This window comes from Pituophis catenifer, unplaced genomic scaffold (genome assembly GCF_029215685.1).
Source record: "Pituophis catenifer annectens isolate HBS135680 unplaced genomic scaffold, rPitCat1.0.hap2 SCAF_2, whole genome shotgun sequence".
Taxonomy (NCBI): domain Eukaryota; kingdom Metazoa; phylum Chordata; class Lepidosauria; order Squamata; family Colubridae; genus Pituophis; species Pituophis catenifer.
Window position 1 is genome coordinate 193,097,262 of NW_027256882.1, and position 18,812 is coordinate 193,116,073.

The window sequence follows — 18,812 nt, forward strand, 5'->3', positions numbered from 1 at the left end:
AATCTGACTTTGGGAAAATGGACATTTTATAGTTGGACATACCATATGAATTTTGTTTCAAATTTGATAACAAAATACTTGGGGAAAATTGTAGGTTTATACCTTACATGTCACTCTAAGTATAATCTTAGTCATGTTTTATTGAATAAGTTACTATGATTAGGCTCATAAATCCTACTAAACTATAAGCCACAATGACTGATTGTGTAGAACTTGCAAAACCAAAACCAAACAAATCACATAGTCATCTTATTTTTGTGCAAATCTAACTTATTTCTCTGTACAGGATGTTAAGACGAATTATTAAAGCAAAACTAGAGTCTGAGAAAAGCAGTTGATGAATGAAAAGTATCAAAGACATGAAGTTAAGATTTATGGATGTATCTGATGCTAAATTTCAGTAGTGGTTTAGAATTCATTAATTTACCTTGTATATGCGCACCTTATTAGCACAATTGGCTGTGTGATTATCATGAATAGATTGTCTTTAATTTGAGAATAATATTGTTGATACTAATAATATTACATTTACAGGTACACATAAATAATACAGTAAGCACACATAATACAGTACACAACGCACACATAATACATTACAGATACACCCACATAATACATGATAATGTCTGAATTTACATATCTATATCACCTTCTATAAACTGTATTGGACAACATAATGAAATTTACCTTTTGAACAATTCAGAGATAAGTCTGATAAGTAATAGCTTATTTACCTGTCTCAAATATACATAATATCCAGATGCCTCCTCAATTCCTGTCTTCTTAAAATGTTCCACTAAGTCAGTCAAACTGAGGAATCTTGCTGTACCCCCAATTGTGTACTGCCCTTTCTAGAAAAAATGAGAAAACAAAAAGCATTATTATTCCAGTCCCTCATATATGTAGGTGCCTTAGTGTCTATGTATACACACACTTAATCTTGTTCCTATATTTTATTTTTTACTGAGCTATTATCTTTTCAATCCTGTGGAAAGCTAATCATCACAACTTTAATTAAAGCAATTAAATATTTTATTCACATTTTATCTCTGGGTTTGTTTGTTTTTTAATTTGATTTATATGCCGCCCTTCTCCGGAGACTCAGGGCGGCTGACAATGTGCTCAGCAATAGCCTTCATCCTTTTGTATATTTATACAAAGTCAGCTTATTGCCCTCACAACTGGGTCCTCAATTTACCTACCTTAGAAAGGATGGAAGGCTGAGTCAAAGTTGAGCCTTGGCGAGATTCGAACCTGCAGTAATTGCAGGCAGCTGGTCTTAATAACCAGCTTAATAACAGGGTGCCTTAGACCACTGTACTACCAAGGCTCTTTTATCAATCATGTGATCATCTCTTTATGCAAATGTATTTTTAGACAAAATAGTGGATAATTAAAATGTTGGTCTCTTCTTAAGATTATGTTTTGTTTTATTGTATTGGGGAGGGGCTTCTGCAAAGCATTCCAAAGGGAAACCAAAGACTTGGTACAGCAGCTCCAAAGGGCATCCATCCAGGCAAAGGTAGCTGTGGATACATTATTGATAATCTCATAAATTCCATATAACCTCTGAACAATCATGTATGCCTTCTACAAGGCACAGCTACTTTAATATTTCCATTTTGAGGATGAGGTCTTTGCTCCTACAAATTGACTCTTCGCAGAGTCCTTTTCAATGTTTTTAATAGCTCTTGAAGTTTCTGACTCCTCCCTTGTTCGTTCTTCTTTTGCGTGATTTTTAATGTTTTGTTGATGGGCACCTCTAGCAGGGCAAGCTCTTAAATATCCCTGTAAGATGAAACCACAGGGACACAAGTGATAAAGTCCCTGCTTCTCCCATCCCTGCTACTAAGTAAAGCCTAATGTAGACTAATGAAGACCAATTCCTAAGCAAAGGGACAACTTCCTTCCCTTTGAGGCTAAATAAAAAGGGAAACCTCTTCATGGATTATTGCCTGAAGATGAAACTCAAATACTTTGGCCACCTAATGAGGAGGAAGGACTCACTGGAGAAGAGCCTAATGCTGGGAACGATTGAGGGCAAAAGAAGAAGGGGACGACAAAGAATGAGGTGGCTGGATGGAATCACTGAAGCAGAAGGCGTGAATTTAAATGGACTCCAGGCAGTGGTGGGATTCAAGTAATTTAAGAACCAGTTCTCTGCCCTAATGATTTCTTCCAACAACCAGGTTGCCAAACTGCTCAGAAACTTAACAGCCGGTTCTCCTGAAGTGGTGCGAACTGGCTGAATCCCACCACTGACTCCGGGGGATGGTAGAGGATAGGAAGGCCTGGAGGAACGTTGTCCATGGGGTCGCGATGGGTCGGACACGACTTCGTGACTAACAACAATAACAAAAAAGGGAAAAGACATCAGGAAGCTTTCATTCTTTGAATCGCCTCAGGAGCAGCAGTTAGCTGCTGGGAAGGAAAAGAAGGAATCCTAAACCCAGTACAGGCTGTGATGTGAAATTTTCCAGGGCCCATATATAATCTAACCCTGATTTCTACTATATGGGCAATGGATATTAGACTGAAGTACTAAGTGAGGGTTGCTTTTATATTGTGTGCTCAAGGCAAAGAGCCAGTTTCTTTCCAAGCTATTCTTCCTTAGGACCTAATTTTCATTCATATTGTTCCCTTGTTTATCCAATGTCTCCTGAGATTTAATCCAACCTAAACCAAATACACATCAATGTTTTCTTTTCTAGAAAACAATGCGCTCGTATTTTCCTAATAAATGCTTGATATTATTCAAAAGATTCATTTTTTGAGTTACACCAGAATTTTAAACTGATATAGTAGTATGATTCAGGAGACCTAGAGGATTGCAAGAATTGTTTATCCCTTTTTCTCCAGACACTACAGAAAAATAATAATGAAAGATTTCAGGATTCTTTCTTGTCTCCTGTGTTACTTAACATCTATATGAAACCACTAAGAAGGATTCTTTGCAAGTCTGGAGCTAGTTGTCATTATTAATATATCTAAGGGGCTGCCACAAAGAAGAGAGGTCATTCTATTTTTCAAAGTACCTGAAGGCAGGATAAGAAGCAATGGATGGAAACTAATCAAGGAGAGAACCAACCTAAAACTAAGGGGAAATTCCTGACAGTTAGAACAATTAATTAGTGGAGGGACTTGCCTCCAGAAGTTGTGGAAGCTCCATCACTGGAGGTTTTTAAGAAGAGATTGGACAGCCATTTGTTCGGAATGCTTGAGCAGGTGGTTGGACTAGAACAGGGGTGGCCAAATGTGGCTCTTTTACAACCAGTGGACTTCAACTCCCAGAATTCCTGAGACAACTGTCTCAGGCTGTCTCAGGAATTCTGGGAGTTGAAGTCCACTGGTTGTAAAAGAGCCACATTTGCCCACCCCTGGACTAGAAGAAGTCCAAGATTCTGTCATTCTAATACTTAATTATCCATTCCTCTTCTGTGATTTTGGGGGGTTATGTCTCCAGATTACAATGAACAGGGAATTTGACATACACAGGACTGAGGTGTTAATGATTCTAGGAGCTACATTTTAGAATCAGGGGGAAAATGCCTATTTTGGATTTCATTGCACTCATACTTAATGGCAGTCTGGGGAAACTTGAATATGCAAATGATATTGGACATCCCCACAAAATCAATTAACAATGAGCACTTTTTATCAGCTTGGCTGATAAATCAATGTGCCTCTCTACCTGGAGGTGAGAAACTAGGCTTCTAAATTCTCTAAGTAGAGATTAAGTATAATTAATGAACAGTTAAAATTATTACTTTCTCTTTAATAGTTGTCTCTTCTGGGACACTAAACATTGTATTTAGAGGGCTCTTAAGGGCAGATCCTCCCTAATAGTTCACAGAGTATATAGTAGATTGAGATAACAGGATCTTCAGTCTGGCAAGATTTCATCTGTAAGTGTTAAATAATAACAATCTCAGCTTGGAAGAATGTCATTCTTGGTTTTGAGCCTGACAATAATGAAGTATTTCTAGAGAAGTGAAATCTCCAGGATTCACCAGACGTTTTAGACTTTTAACCTCTTTCTCAAGATCTCCAGATGAATAAGTAGAAACTCCGCTGTGGGGGCGGTATCAAAAAAAGAAGCCATGTTATGCTTAGGCTGTGAGGCTGACTGTGTACTGCAGAGTCAATGGCTTCCATCTGAGCACAGATGAACCCAGAGACACAGTCAAGCTCTTCTCTTGATCTATCAGAGATTAGTCTCTCCCTTGACTAAGGACATGTTACATTCCATCTCTACTTCATCAGATCCACATCTTGGTGCACATGATGCCACTCGTACCTCTGAGGATCCAGCTCCTGAATCTCAAGAGACTTGACTACAGCTACCTTTGTCATCTACTATGGCCAAACAAGGTTCTTTTAGGAACTTGATTCCCTTTTTGTTTGAAGTGCAACTAACCTTTCATTGGTAAAGATACCGAACGTATGGATACAAATGTGAAATATTACAGATCAATTGATAATCAACTGTTAAGAGTCATGAAATTTCCAATTGGATTGTCATCTGGAACCACATAAGTTGAAAATGAGAAAATGATTTGTATATCATCTTACAGGTAATAAAGACCTCTCTATCTCCTCCTTTACCTTCTCTCCCACCTTCTCACCTCACACATAATCTTGATATGGGTAACTTTGAGTCGTTCCTGGCTGTGGGCTCCAGTAACATCAGTCCTAGGTTTAGGCTGGTCAGTCAGGACAGACAGCACAAAATCACCAGGCTTGCTAAGGCTCTCACGCACTAAGAAAGTCCATGGTGCAGTCTTGGCTTGGAGTAAAGCCTCAGCTGCTGGACCAGAAAGATGTCCATGGTACCATCTGAGAAAGAAGAGAGGAGAAATAAATAACTAATTTGTAGAGTAGCTACAAAATAAAAGTGACTGGAATGTAATTAGACTAATGGAAAATTTGGATCATTACCAAGAAGGGACAGAGAGGAAAAACAATTATTAAAAAAGCTACATGAATCAGCATAAAGATATTAAGTTTTGTTTTTGCTTTATGTAAACAGTGAAACAAATCTAGCCATAATTCTTATTTGTACTGATTATTTTCCGCCCTGATAAGATAAACGTGCATGCATAGATTTTAAAATATTAATAAGGGCCAATTTTGTTTTTGTTCTATGTATGTTATTGTCTGCTTTACCATTTAGCATTCAGTAAATTCATCCTAACATTTTTTACTCAAATCTCAGTAAATTAAAAAAAATGAAAAACAGCCTGACTGTGAAAAAGCAGAAAAAAACTTTTATTACGGGAAAAGGAATCAAGACAGCAAGTGTTAAGGACATTATAAACTACGTGGAGAAAATAAAACAATGTGATTTACCCAAAGTTAATTTGTTAATGTAGGTAATATAGGTAATGGCAGGAAAATCAGCTCAGTTTAACAGTGAGGAAAAAGCTCTCTAATGGGATTTGCCACCATTTTGTACAGCAGTATAGCTAGACCTTGACTTGTGACCATAATTGAACCCAAAATTTCTATTACTAAGCAAGGCAATTGTTAAGTGAGTTTCACCCATTTTAACAACCCTTTTTGCCACAGTAGTTAAGCAAATCTCCGTAGTTGCCAATTAAATCATGTGGTCATTAAGTGAATCTGGCTTCCCCCTTATTGACTTTGCTTGTCAGAAGCCAGCTGGAAAGGTTACAAATGGTGAACACATGATCCTGGGACTATGTACCTGTTATAAATACAGGCCACTTGCCAAGAGCCTGAATTTTGATCATGTGACCACGGGGGATGCTGCAACAGATGTAAGTGTGAAAACTGGTCAGGAGCCCCTTTTTTTCAGTACCATTGTAACTTTTAATGATCACTAAATGAATGGTTGTAAGTTGAGGACTACCAGTATTGTACCTCAGTATCTCAGTGTTTTTCAGAAACCTGGATCTAGAACTACCCAGATGGGCTACAAAAATTAATCAAAAACCTTAACAGAATTAAATCTTAATTTTTTAAAATAAAAGTTAAACTTTCAGTTGTAATAGTGAAAATTATTTCAAAGGCAGTAGCAAAAGGTACTAAGGCACAACTTTTTAAACATTTAGTCAGCATATAGGAAGCAATGTTCTAGCAATTTCCTACCCAATATCTCACTAGCTCTTAGCACAACAGTGTGAGATCAATCCCTTCCCTTGATGTGGATGAGCTGCTGATGCCAGCATTCCCAAAATCATGTTTACCAAGTCTACGCAAAAGTAACCAAGAAAACTTGTTCATACAAAACCTTGCCAGGTGAACAGGCAAGACTTTGCTCAATGAAATAACCCCACGAACGTATTTGGGGGGCAGGCAGCCAGGGTGTTCCATTCCCAAGTCAAATGTCCTCCATGTCTTCCTTTCCTGGGTCTCTGGAAATATCACAGGTGAAATTTATAATGGCATGGCTGTTTATCTCCTTTCAGTTATAAATTTAGTTATCATGACACAGTAGCTTGTGGGAGGAGTGGGAGGAGAAAACCCCAATGCAGGGGTGAAATGCTCCTGGTGATGGTGATGGGTGGTTCGGAGAACTGGTAGCAAAAATCCCTGCCCCCCCACCCTGCCCAGCTGAGCCGTGCAATCATCAGAGGCTTTTTTTTTTTACTTTTAAAAGCATTTTTTCTACAACCTCTTCGGCCAAAAAAATGCTTTTAAAAGTAAAAAAAAAAAAAAAAAAAGCCTCTGATGATCTTGCGGCTCAGCTGGGATCGTCAGAGGCTTTTAAAAGCATTTTTTCTACAACCTCTTCGGCCGAAGAGGTTGTAGAAAAAAATGCTTTTAAAAGCTTCTGACGATCCCAGCTGAGTTGCCTGATCTTCAGAGGCTTTTAAAAGCATTTTTTTCTGCAACCTCTTCAGTCGAAGAGGTTGTAGAAAAAAATGCTTTTAAAAGTAAAAAAAAAAGTTGCCCATGCCCACCCACTCACATTACCCCACCACCAAGCCATGCCCACAGAACCGGTAGTAACAAATTTTACATTTCACCACTGCCCCAATGTCACCTTGTTGTGTTCTTCTGCCTATACAGACGTGCTGCAAACAGAGTTTTATTACTTCATCTATGACATTAGATTTCCATTTGGTCAGTTACCAGAAGCTTTAGTTGGTCAGACCAAATCCTAAAATTTACAACCCTTTTTATATTTCCCGTAAGTTCATTTAGTGTTAATGCATACCCGACTGTAAATTACATAAACATTCCCTGAGCATGAAATGTATCTGTAAAATGAAAATGTTGGATCTTTCTCTGAAATTAAAGTGCTTAGGAATTTATTTAATGAGCCCCAATGAATTACACACCAACTTGGCACCAAAAAGAAAACAAATGTGAATTTTGTCATTCTGTTGCACACTCCATGATTAATAGGGCTTTTTCAGATGACATTGACCCTTTGGAATGAAGGGGAAAAAATCAAAATTCCTCTCAGTGAATCTTGTCTCAAGCCTGAATATACTATATTTTTTATTGTATGTATGTTTGTATATGTTAGCCCTATATTCCTTCAAAAATACATAGCAAAATAATTATTCCTTGTTAAAGAATTATATGTAGGAAATATAAAGAGTGTGAGGATTTTGTATCTATAGTTAGTAATTAGACTACATCAAAAGAGTAAATTTTTTGAACTTCAAAATTTGAACATTATTTTGAAATGAAATTAGAAGATTAATATTTATATACTGTAACTCCATTTCCACTAAGGCATTGTTTTGTTAAACACTTTTTGACTTTCTTGGCTTTCTTACTGCAAATCTATAAATTTGAATCAGTTGCCTCAAAGTGAATCAAAAGGTTACAAACCCAAAATCAGATTAAGATATAGCATCATTGATTGGCAAAAAGATGAGGAAAAATCTTCTTATGGAGGGGACTTTTTTCTTGTATTACTGTACTTACACAAATTATGATAGTCCTTGATTTACAATTATAATGGAGACTGGCCATTGATCTGATTTTAAGACTTTTTTTTTGTGGCAGTTATTAAGCAAACGCTGTGGTTGTTAAGATGACCCATTGTTTACTATGGGACATTTTTGCTGAAAACCAAAAGCAAACAATGTATTTTCAGCAAAAATGTTGTAAATCATGATCATCAGGCCCTGGGACATTGCAAATGGCCATAAACGTAGCCCAGTTGCTGAATACCTGAAATGCAGTCATGATACTAGGGGAGAAGAGAGGGGGAGATGGCTGTCAGAAGTTCAGAACCATGCCATAAGTACCTTTTGGAGTGTCTGTCATAATTTTGAATGGTCATTAAGCAATAGGTCATAAGTCAAGGACTATGTGTACCACTTATTAATTTATTACATTAATACATCACCCAATTCCATTACATCTCTAGGTGGTTTACAATTGAAAGTGATTTAAAACATTGCAATATAAACAATGCAGGAAGCAGATATCTGGGGAAATTGCAGAAATCCGTTTTATGCAGGAACCCTGATGGTGCAGTGGTTAGATGCAATATTACAGGCTAACTCTGCCCACAACCTGAAGTTCAATCCTGATCAGCTCAAGGTTGACTCAGCCTTCCATCTTTCTGAGGTCAGTAAAATGAGGACCCAGATTGTTGGGGGCAATATGCTGACATTGTAAAAACAGCCCAGAGAAGGCTGTAAAGCACTATGGAATAGTGTATAAATCTAAGTGCTATTGCTATAAATCTCAAGGGGTCTACCACCCACTATGGCATGAGTCTTAGGGGGGAAACCCTGATTTTTAAGGCATTGCTTAAATAAGATCAGAGTGAAAGTGGTGTCATACATGGTAGCTAAACTGCTCATCAGTGCAAGATACAGAAATGACAGGATGCTTATTCTGGAAAATCTACCCTGGTGGCCAACTGTTTAATTTAAAGTACTAATCTTTAAAGGCTGACATAAGATACAATCGAAAGGGCCATTTCTCTTGTTATGAACTAGTTGAGCTGTTCAGATGTGTAAGAGAAGCTAATTTGAAGATTCCTCTCCTCTTCTGGGCATATTTATCTGGCACATGAAAGAAGGATTTCTCCTAAGTTGCTCCCAAGCATTGTAATGTGCTGTTTGGGCTCACTTTCTTGGCATTCAGAAAATCTGTCAATGAAATCAAACAACTTTACAATTCTGTACAAAAGCCTAAAGTAGTCTTTTTCCTGCTCATTCAGAAATTTAATATAAGTAACCATGTTCTCTCATCCTGGAAAAAGAAATGAAAGATGATATGTGGCATTGTAATGTGCCATTTGGGTTCACTTTCTTGGTATTTAGAAAATCTGTCAATGAAATCATACAACTTTGGACAGTCTTAGAGTTGAAGAAAGCTAGGGTTAAATTTGGGTGCTGAGTATGACCATCAAACAGACATGAACTTTATTCTTCTCCCACTTAAATGTGGGGTTAACAAGAGAACTTTCACCTCTACCTACTGATAAACATCATTCACAGTAGGCATTGGAGGAAGATTAAATACCTGCCCACCATGTTAGTGGCAGAAAAATATTTTAGTATTGGAAGAGAATAAATGTGTCCATGTACATTAAAAGAAATGGAAAGAGGAAGTTATACATCCTTCAGTTGTCCAACCTGCAAAATGATTTATTACTACTGCTCATTGATATATGTCCGGTAGGTCAGAAACAGTAAATGCATCTCGGATTGGATATGTTCTAATATGTATCAATGCAAGCTAAAATTTGGTTCAGTTGTCTTTCATATAGAAGACCATTGACAGAGCAATATAAGCTTTCATATTTATTTTTGCCTATTATTTTACTTTTGTTTTTGGTTTATAAATAAATTAAATAATTGTATTCTTTGCTACAGCTTTAAGCTTTATGTTGTCCTGGGTAAGTACACACTGTTCATTTTTTTATGATACACCAACTGATACATAGAACCATAGAGCTGCAAAAAAAAAAAAAACCTGAATCAGCCAGAAGTACAGGTGTTCATGAAACACAGAAGTGACTTCTGTCACCGTATTAGAAAAATAATATTCTTAATTCATTTGCTTATCCCCAAAGCAATCTCAACTGGTTTAAATAGGCTTTTGGTCACATTTAAAGAAAAAGTACTTCAGTACAGTGTGTTACCATATTCACCCACATTTAGTTACTTTCTGATTTACAGGTAGTTAATTGCCTGAGTGATTTCTTTCTGTAAAACACACACACACACACACACACACACACACACACACAGAGTGAACAAAAGAGTGTTGCTTTTGAACAAACTGGCTGTGCTGATTTAGCCAGCACATTAAAATCTGATGCTGATCTAAAAAAATATGTGACCCAGCATACAAGAACCCTGTACAGTCCTGCCTTAATTCACAGACCTAGCATCCATCATTAAAAGTAGACAGTTCATAATATGAAAATTAATTCCATACAGATAAAACATAATCTAAAATGCTAAAGAGGAAAAAAAACCAATAGCAGTATAAACTGAAGTAAAGCCAGGGAGCAGGGAAAGAACAGATGTAGAAAGTAAGAAGCATCAAATGAATCTCAGCTAAGAGGGCACATCTCAAATTCAGTCAGGACCAGGGCATCTGGGATAGTGTGGCAGTGAGAAGAAGGAGGAAGCTTTATGTGTGAGACATCCTGCTAGGGTCCCAACTGCAGTTGCATTAATACTTCACAGCCATAACTAGCCCAAGGCTCTCAACTGTGCATTCATGGCCAAAATAAGAGTTGAATTTCTCAGATCAAAGCTCATACCTGCTATGTGGGACCTATGTTTGTCAGGTCAATGCTGAATTTTGCTGAGCCTTCAGCTGCACTCTCTCTCTATATATAATGTTATTAATTTTATTTCTTAATAAAATTAAGTCACTCGGTGCCACCTAAACCCTGAAGCCATTCATTCCCCCGATTACAGAATTCCACCTAAAATTTCTTCATCTGGAAAAATACTTGCAAGAAAACAAATACTTTGTTTAATTTTACTTTGTTTTCTTGAAATATCCTTCTAGGAGATCAGCTAAAATCTTGAAATGTGGTTTTCTCAACAGCATTTTTTTGAATCCATTATTGGTGTTTATTTTTCTTCCAGATTTTAAATAATAGTAAGTCATTATTATTTAGCACAGTAAGGCATGCACTTTTCTGATTACATAAATAATATCACATTCTGATAAAGCTATTAAATGTAGCTTTTATTGTATTTTTTCCGAAACAAAATGTTAAAACTTGGAGGCAAAACAAAAAATTGCACAAAAATGTCTGTCTCCTGAATGGACCCTCTTCAATCAATACTGAAACTGTTTCCACGGATCATCTCAGACCCTGAAATTGTGGAACTCACAAGAGTAATGGAGCAGTCTCATTTGTCTAATTGCTACCAATTCTCTATATTAAGATCCCTTTCTTTATCTTATACATGGAGCATATTTTTACTTCAGCAATTGCACTTGTTGTGCTAGAGAGGTGCTATTTTATATGACCTATCAAATAAGGCCTATTTCACGTATTGTGTGTCTTATTCTCAATTTGCGTAAGAGAATCTTACATCATTAATTTTTAAATTGCACAATGCATTTTACAAAGTAATTTGTCAACTGCCAACACATATCTTGATTAATTAGATATCAAATATACTAATGAAACATTTGCTTTTAATCTTTTAGTTGTGGTGTATTATTACAATAGAGAATAAAAACAGATTTCAATATACTTTCTTGATTGTTCTAAAGTAACTGCTCCCCAGCTTAAATTATATTGTTGTTGTTGTTATTATTATCATGCAATTATTCCACTCTTTTCAAAGACACTATAAGAAATGTTGAAATCTATAAATAAAGACATAGTTAAATACTGTTCTTAAACTGTTATCCCAACTGTGGTCATTTCTGCAGCATGTTGACCTGGAAAGGCTCGAGATGCTTCAGTCAGTCCACAATATGACATCTACAATTTTACAGGCTCCAAAAGATCAGGACTTTATAACTGCTCTTATTCATGACATATTGATTACCAGTTTGCTTATGTATATCGTCAAAGGTACTAAGCAACCTTCAATTTACTTAAAGATTAGCTGTTCCTGAAAAGCTCTGCCTATTCTGTATAAAAAGCTGGAAAGCTTCTATTCAAGCTAGTCTGATATCCATTCAAAGTGAATCTTCTTGATAACCGCTCACTTCTACTGCAGAAGATTTCCTCTGGTTCTTAACGTCACAGTTTCATCCAGTTTTATTTAGATCATTTTCTAATTGATTCTGAGTTCAACCTTTCTGGACTCGGGTTCAGCTGCTGCATATGTTATATTTAATATTGGTTTTAAGGAACAGGTTTATTTTTAAATGCTGCTTTGAATTATTTTTGTTAGTAGTTTTGAATATTTTCAGCTGATATCACTAAGCTGCAGTATGATATGAGTAACAGCATTTATGTAGGCTGCAGCATTTTAATGGCTTCTATTTTATTCTGGCATGATTCTTATACAATGATGAAATCAGTTTTGATTTCTAAATACAGAGTCCTTGGGCTGGATCAGAGCAGGAAGCAAAACAATCTGAGCCAAGGCAAAATGCAGGAGTCATGAAATTGGGAGAGGTTCTCAGAGAGGTTATGTTTACTAGCTTAAACTACTGGAATACGACAAACTAGAGTCACATTGTAATGTTTGCCACTTTCTGAGGAAAAAGTAATTGTTATGGGTGGAAATTTACAATTAACATTTTGAGTTTACATCCATTATTTTAATTAACTTTCCAAAGAAACAGTAGAGCAAGTCAGTGATTATCACATTGTTTAGATTTTTCACTTCTACAGTTAGGAGATGGAGTGTATTCTTATATATTATAGGTATCTATAGTATTAAGTATTAAGTATTAAGAGAATAGTTCCTCATAGCCTGCCTATTTATGTATTTGTTCTTCATTTGTTTGTATTCTGCCTTTATTATTTTACAAATAACTCAGGTTGGTGAACATATCCAACATACCTTCCTCCTCTTATTTTCCCCACTAAACCAAACTGGCTCTCAAATTATGCTATTATAAGAAAATCATATCATTAGCAGATTGACAGATTAGATCAATCCTTTATAGATTTATTAATAACCCTGGTAGCCTAACCAGAGTTTGATAAATGGTCATTTAATGCTACATCAAGCTACACATTCAACTCACTGGTCTGTAGTTCATGTACGCCTGATTAGGGTCAAATGAAATAAATTTTGTTGAAGAGAATAATACAATAAATGCAACCACTAAAGTTTTTATTAGTGATTAGTTAATTTTAGAGATCACACTGCTTTTGTTTTAGAATCTTTTCTTTAAAATAAGAGGAGGGAATCTGTGCTCTTGCAGAAGAGGCTAAACTACATGTCCCAGCAACCTCAATCAGCAATGAGGAGGGAAAATGGAAGGTATATTTTGACAACTACCTCCATTCCAAAAGATGTTCCAAAATTTAGGACAGCTGGGTGGGAAATGAACAAAGCTATCATTTGCTAAGTGAGCCTCTTTCCCTCTCAGAGAGGAAAGAGTTAAGCTCAGTGGACCAAGCTGAGGGGAAGCCACGTGATGGAAAATCTTGGGTGGTTGGTGGGGAGGGAGGCTGAGTTTTCGTAAGAGCCTGGAGGACAGAACTTTCCAACCGCAAGGGAGGAAGCAGCAGGCTCCCTGGCCAACTGCTGCCTTTGGATGTGAGCAGGCCTGCACGCAGAGACCTAGAGAGGATAAATAGACTGATTCTTTTCAAGGGAACAGCAGTTTGCTCTGGAACAGGACAAACCCAGCTCTGTCTCATGAATGGCTTAACATACCGTAGAACACAGAATCACAGGGCTGGAACTGTCCATGACCAACATGAACAAAAGCCGCCCATTTTAATACAATTTCCAGATGAGTGGCAGTAAGAAAACAAAGAGTCATAGGGCATCATAATGACAAACACATTTCCACAAAAGTTATGCCATCATAAGGCTTACAAGCATGCAACAAAAGAAGAAACATGAAATAAACCTGCGAAAATAAAAAGTTTGACCCTGGACAAATGATTTGCTTGATTACCTGCTTCTTATCGACACCACAATCTTTGCATCTTAACAATGTGCCAAAAATAACAAATCAGTGAAACAAAAGAAACCTGGTTTCTAAATATAAGTCACATCAAAATTGAAACTTCATCACATGACAAAATGTAGTATGTGCTCTATAACCTACTGTCTTAGGGAATCTCTCAGTTTAAGAAAGCTTGAAAAGTAAAAGGGGAACAATGCTGAGAGGAAAGTTAATCATTCATTAGATCCTATACTAAAAGAAGAAAGGACATATAAGCATACATTATATAGGACAGGGGTCTCCAACCTTGGCAATTTTAAGACTTGTGGACTTCAACTCCCAGAATTCCTCAACCAGTAAAGCTGGCTGAGGAATTCTGGGAGTTGAAGTCCACAAGTCTTAAAATTGCCAAGGTTGGAGACCCCTGATATAGGACACATTTATTTATATACTTCTAAATAATGGTTAGCTTTTTTCAGGTGTTATGAAAAGGAACTACACTGTACCTCCATTCAGAAATACTCAGGTTCTGTGGAGTCTTTCCACTTGAGTGAATATCTTGATTTTCCCGAGCCCTCCTGACATGGACAAAAAGCAGGCACTGAGAGAAGTCCTGCCCCACAGAAGTCCACAAGGAGGACCAGGGAAAGCATACTGGACTAGGACTCTTCCCTACATGAATAAAACCATCCTGTTTGTAAGAGGGCCTAAAGAGGTTTTCTACTTAAGCAATGGTGCAGTTCATTTGTAGGTGTGACTGAAATGAACGCACAGTGGTATGCCCTGATGGATATGCATATATATTATTTAAAGTATATCTGTTGCTGGATAACTGGGACATAGACCTTTTTCAGATTGTGGAAGCTTCCAGAACAGATCCAGAGTCATTAATAATGAGGGAGAGTAGAGTTATATGGAAAATGAAGAAAAATAGCTGCAGCCAAAGATGACAGTATCAGAGAAAATTTTAGACAACCTTTTAGCTCAGCATCCCACAACTGTATGGCAACAAAAGCCAGGAATAAGAGGCCCTGATTGCCCACATAGGGCTAATTACTTTTTGGGACTCCATGTCTCTTTTCTTCTTTTCCTTTTGAGAATTCCCTTACAATTGCCCTATTAGTTCATACTAATTTCTTCCTTTTTCTTTCCTTTTAATAAATCAACCATTTCCAGTATCTTTAAAATTCTCATTAGCATTTCTTCTTTATTATTTTTATATTTTTAATTTTTATTTAGAATTTCACTTCCTGAAGCTGTTTTTTGCAGGTACGTTTAAATTTTTTTAAAAAGAATCAATGCACTATTTGTATGCATAATGGCTTATGCAGACGTAGTAACTTTTCCAGACAGTTCAGTTCTATGCATTCCCTACTGAATATGCACCAGGGGTTATTTCTGCATAGAGAAGCAGCAATTATTTTATGAGCAATATTTAAGTGACCCATTTTTGCAAGATTCACCATATGCTTAGGCTTAAAATCTTTCAATCCAAAAACTGAATATCTCTATATTTCAAACTATGCAATAAATGATTGCTTTTTCTTCTCAGGAGTCTCAGGACAGTACTAGGTACAACTTGATATAGCCTTGTAAATATCTGCCACCTCTTCCTGGAGTCCATTAAACTTTTCAACTAAAAGGCAAATGCATGACTAGAATAGGGGATGCATACATGTGTGTGCATACACAGCCAGAGTGTTTGGCTTTATTTAACATCTTGTCTGAGAAAGACCTCCCTAAGAAGGTCTCATTCAAGCTGAGATGTAGATGTTAGTTCTTTTCATGATCTTAAATGTTGGCAGAATTTTTAACACTTTTTAATTATATTCTTACCTGCTTTGTGTTCTTTTTAAGTATAAATATAGAGAATAAAAGTATTTTAGACCAATAAGGGCTTGCTCGTCATACAAATTTTGGAGTAACACAATGTTCTTTCATATGCTTCAGATAAATGAATCTTTGTAGAGTCAAAAGCATTTAGACTATCATCCAGAAAACCCTATAGGATCTAAGGAATCATGGAAGGAACCTAAGAGATCAAGTCCAGTCCCCACACACTGCAGCATTCACCATCCCTCCTAGATAACTATTCAGACAATAATTACACATAATGCACGATTATATCTACGATATATAGATCCACAGCAGAGATATATATGTACAAATGATAAAAGACATAAATATAAAGTGTGAGCACCCCTCAACTGAGGCTCAATGTGGAAAGAATGTCAAGATGGGTATTCAGCTATAGGTAGAAGCAGGTGTGCTTTCCTCATACCTTTCTGTTGTGGGATCAGAGCAGTTGAGTGGGTACCTCAAGTCAATGATGGTTCCATCTTTATCTTGCAGGGATCCCTGCTGCTGTGTATAATATTCCACCAATTCTGATAAAGTAGCAAATTTCTCTCCTCCATAGAGATCATAATAATCTCCAGTATTCTGGATACGGATGTGAGTTACCTCATCACCAACCCTAAAAGAGAGAGGCAGAAGCTTCTCATCAGATGATCAGAAAGGGAAGAGCAAAACAGAAATTATCTTCACTATTTCTCCTGGTAGGAATTCTAGACTGAAATAAGGGATCTCGAGGAATTGGATGGATTACTTGGTGTTTGCTCTCACCAGAGATTATCATCCACCCCACAACATATGAGTTGAATATAAGACTTTTATTCAAACTGGAGAATTAGGATTAGAATGAAGCTGGAACCAGTGATTGTATTTGTACCACGGAGTTTAGGATGCTGGGATTTGAGGTTGTTTTTATTTGAAGGGGGGAGGGTATTGACTTTCTTCAGTTTTTACTTCTGTTTTTGTAAGCCGCAGGAATTGTGACACATAAGAAGGGTGGCCATATTTATCTCTCAAATAAATAAATAAGACTGAATTTTGCAGAAAGCTAGCTAAAAAGATAGTACATTTGGCTCCCCGTGGCATTTCCTCAGCTGTCAATTCACCTGATTTTTCATGCTTTCTATGTTAAGACAGGCAGATGTAATGGCATTAGAAGTGGCACTGATATTGTTACTTACTTCAAAATGTTTAAGCAGGACTTATTATTCAGAGGATGGTTTATTGTATAAGATTAATACGCAAGTTAGTGGAAATTCCAATTTGAAAGAAAGGAAGAAATGAAGTTGCTTTACTTAAATGGAGGCCAGTTGAAAATTAACATGGGAGTCAGAAGCTGTGGAAGGAAGTCCCTGTGGGAAGGCTTGAACCCAGTCTTTCTGTTCCAATGTCTGATGACTTCCCCAAACCATGGACATTTTTTTAAAAGAGCACTGTGCCACTAGCCTAGGGAGCTACTTGTTTTGTTTGGAGGTCTGTTCCCAGAAAAGTCAGTATTATGCCATCAGCAGATTTATTTCAGAGAAAGTTGTAGGGAGACTCAGTCTTTGAATTTACCACCAAGTCTCTCTTCCAACTCCACCCCCCCCCGCCCCCCCAAAAAAAGACAAAAGGCTTTGGGAAAAAACCCAGAAAAAGAATTCAACTTCAAGTTTGTGGAAAGTTATAAGTTTCACAACAGCCATCTTCACTTGCAGTCTCTCTATTCCTCCTTTTCTTTTTCCACTCTGGCCTTCAATTCCAATGTGTCTTGGGATTTTCTAGATATTATTTATTATTATTCATTTAAATGAATCATAGCAGCCCTCTCCCATAGACTTTTAACGATTAACCATGGGAACCATCTTATTATGATATGGCCTCCATTTATTACAGAGGGGAAAATATTTTGGTATATACCGACATGGTATACTTTTAGAGAATAAAGATTGAAAAGATGGAAGATAATGTGTGTCTCAAGGGGAACCATAGAATATTATCAAAGGATTGGAAAAGGGAGGGGGGCAATTACCTGACCGAAAGGGAAAAGTCCCCCTTGTTCTTCCGGCTGGGCCGAGCCAGAAAGCTGCCATGAATTCCTCGTGCTTTGAGTAAGGCCTCAGCATCTATGCCACTCAGGTCACGATGAAACCACCTGCTTGGTGGAAGGAAGAGAGAAAAGTAAAAAAGAAGGACATCATAAGTGGAGGGATACGGGGTATACTGTGTAGGTGTAATCCTACATAGAGTTCATAATTCAGAAAGTAGACATTGGTTTTCCTTCCCTCTCTCCCCTGCCCCAACAGCACTGACTCCCACTAGAATGTTCATAATTTAGAATTAACAACAAATAAATGAGAATCAACCAGTACAGATCAACCAAAGTAGACTGACCCTTCAGTTCATCTGGAACACAGCGCTTTCAGATGCAGTCAGTTTGCACGTTCAATGTTTGGCCATTAAGCATTGTTTGTTTGTTTATTAAATTATTTATTCATTCAATTTCTATAGCTGCCCAACTCAACCAAATGACTCCAGACAGCTTACAATTCTAAAATTCTAAAACAATTTCAACAATTTAAAAGACATGAAAACAATAAAAACAGCCATAAAATATAGTGGCAAGTAATCAAATCATCTCTATGGAGAGAGACAGGGTCATCAACTTTCTAACTGAGCAGAAGGGAAACACATATGTAGCTAGTGAAGCTGTTCCTCCACTAATAACAAGTAGTAGAAGAAGCTCTACTTGCTACATTTCTGCTAGATCCTAAAGATTCAGCAGCAGTTGCTAGTTAGGCAGTGATGCTTGAAGACGTAGCCTCTACTCCCAAATCCGTACAGCCAGAGGCAACACAATGATCTGTTCCAGCAACTGTCTCCTATACTGTCTCTTATGTATCACACACATGCTCCCAGAGAAATTGTCCCTCCTAGTTCAAGGAAAAGTTTCAAGACCTGCTTAGAAAGAAAACATT

The 18,812-nt window shown here is 37.1% G+C and overlaps 1 protein-coding gene across 2 annotated transcripts in view; it reads right to left on the reverse strand.

Annotated features, from left to right (window-relative positions):
- Window positions 1–18,812, reverse strand: part of PTPN6 (protein tyrosine phosphatase non-receptor type 6) — a 33,507-nt gene that overhangs the window by 14,439 nt on the left and 256 nt on the right. The window contains exons 2-5 of one of the 2 annotated variants that reach the window (XM_070935336.1): window positions 17,867–17,989; window positions 16,283–16,477; window positions 4,626–4,836; window positions 735–851 (exon numbers count right to left, since the gene is read on the reverse strand). In XM_070935336.1, coding sequence (XP_070791437.1) covers window positions 735–851; window positions 4,626–4,836; window positions 16,283–16,477; window positions 17,867–17,989 — 646 coding nt within the window. Of the gene's footprint in view, window positions 1–734; window positions 852–4,625; window positions 4,837–16,282; window positions 16,478–17,866; window positions 17,993–18,812 lie in introns of both variants that reach the window. The other variant, XM_070935335.1, reaches the window with a different exon arrangement.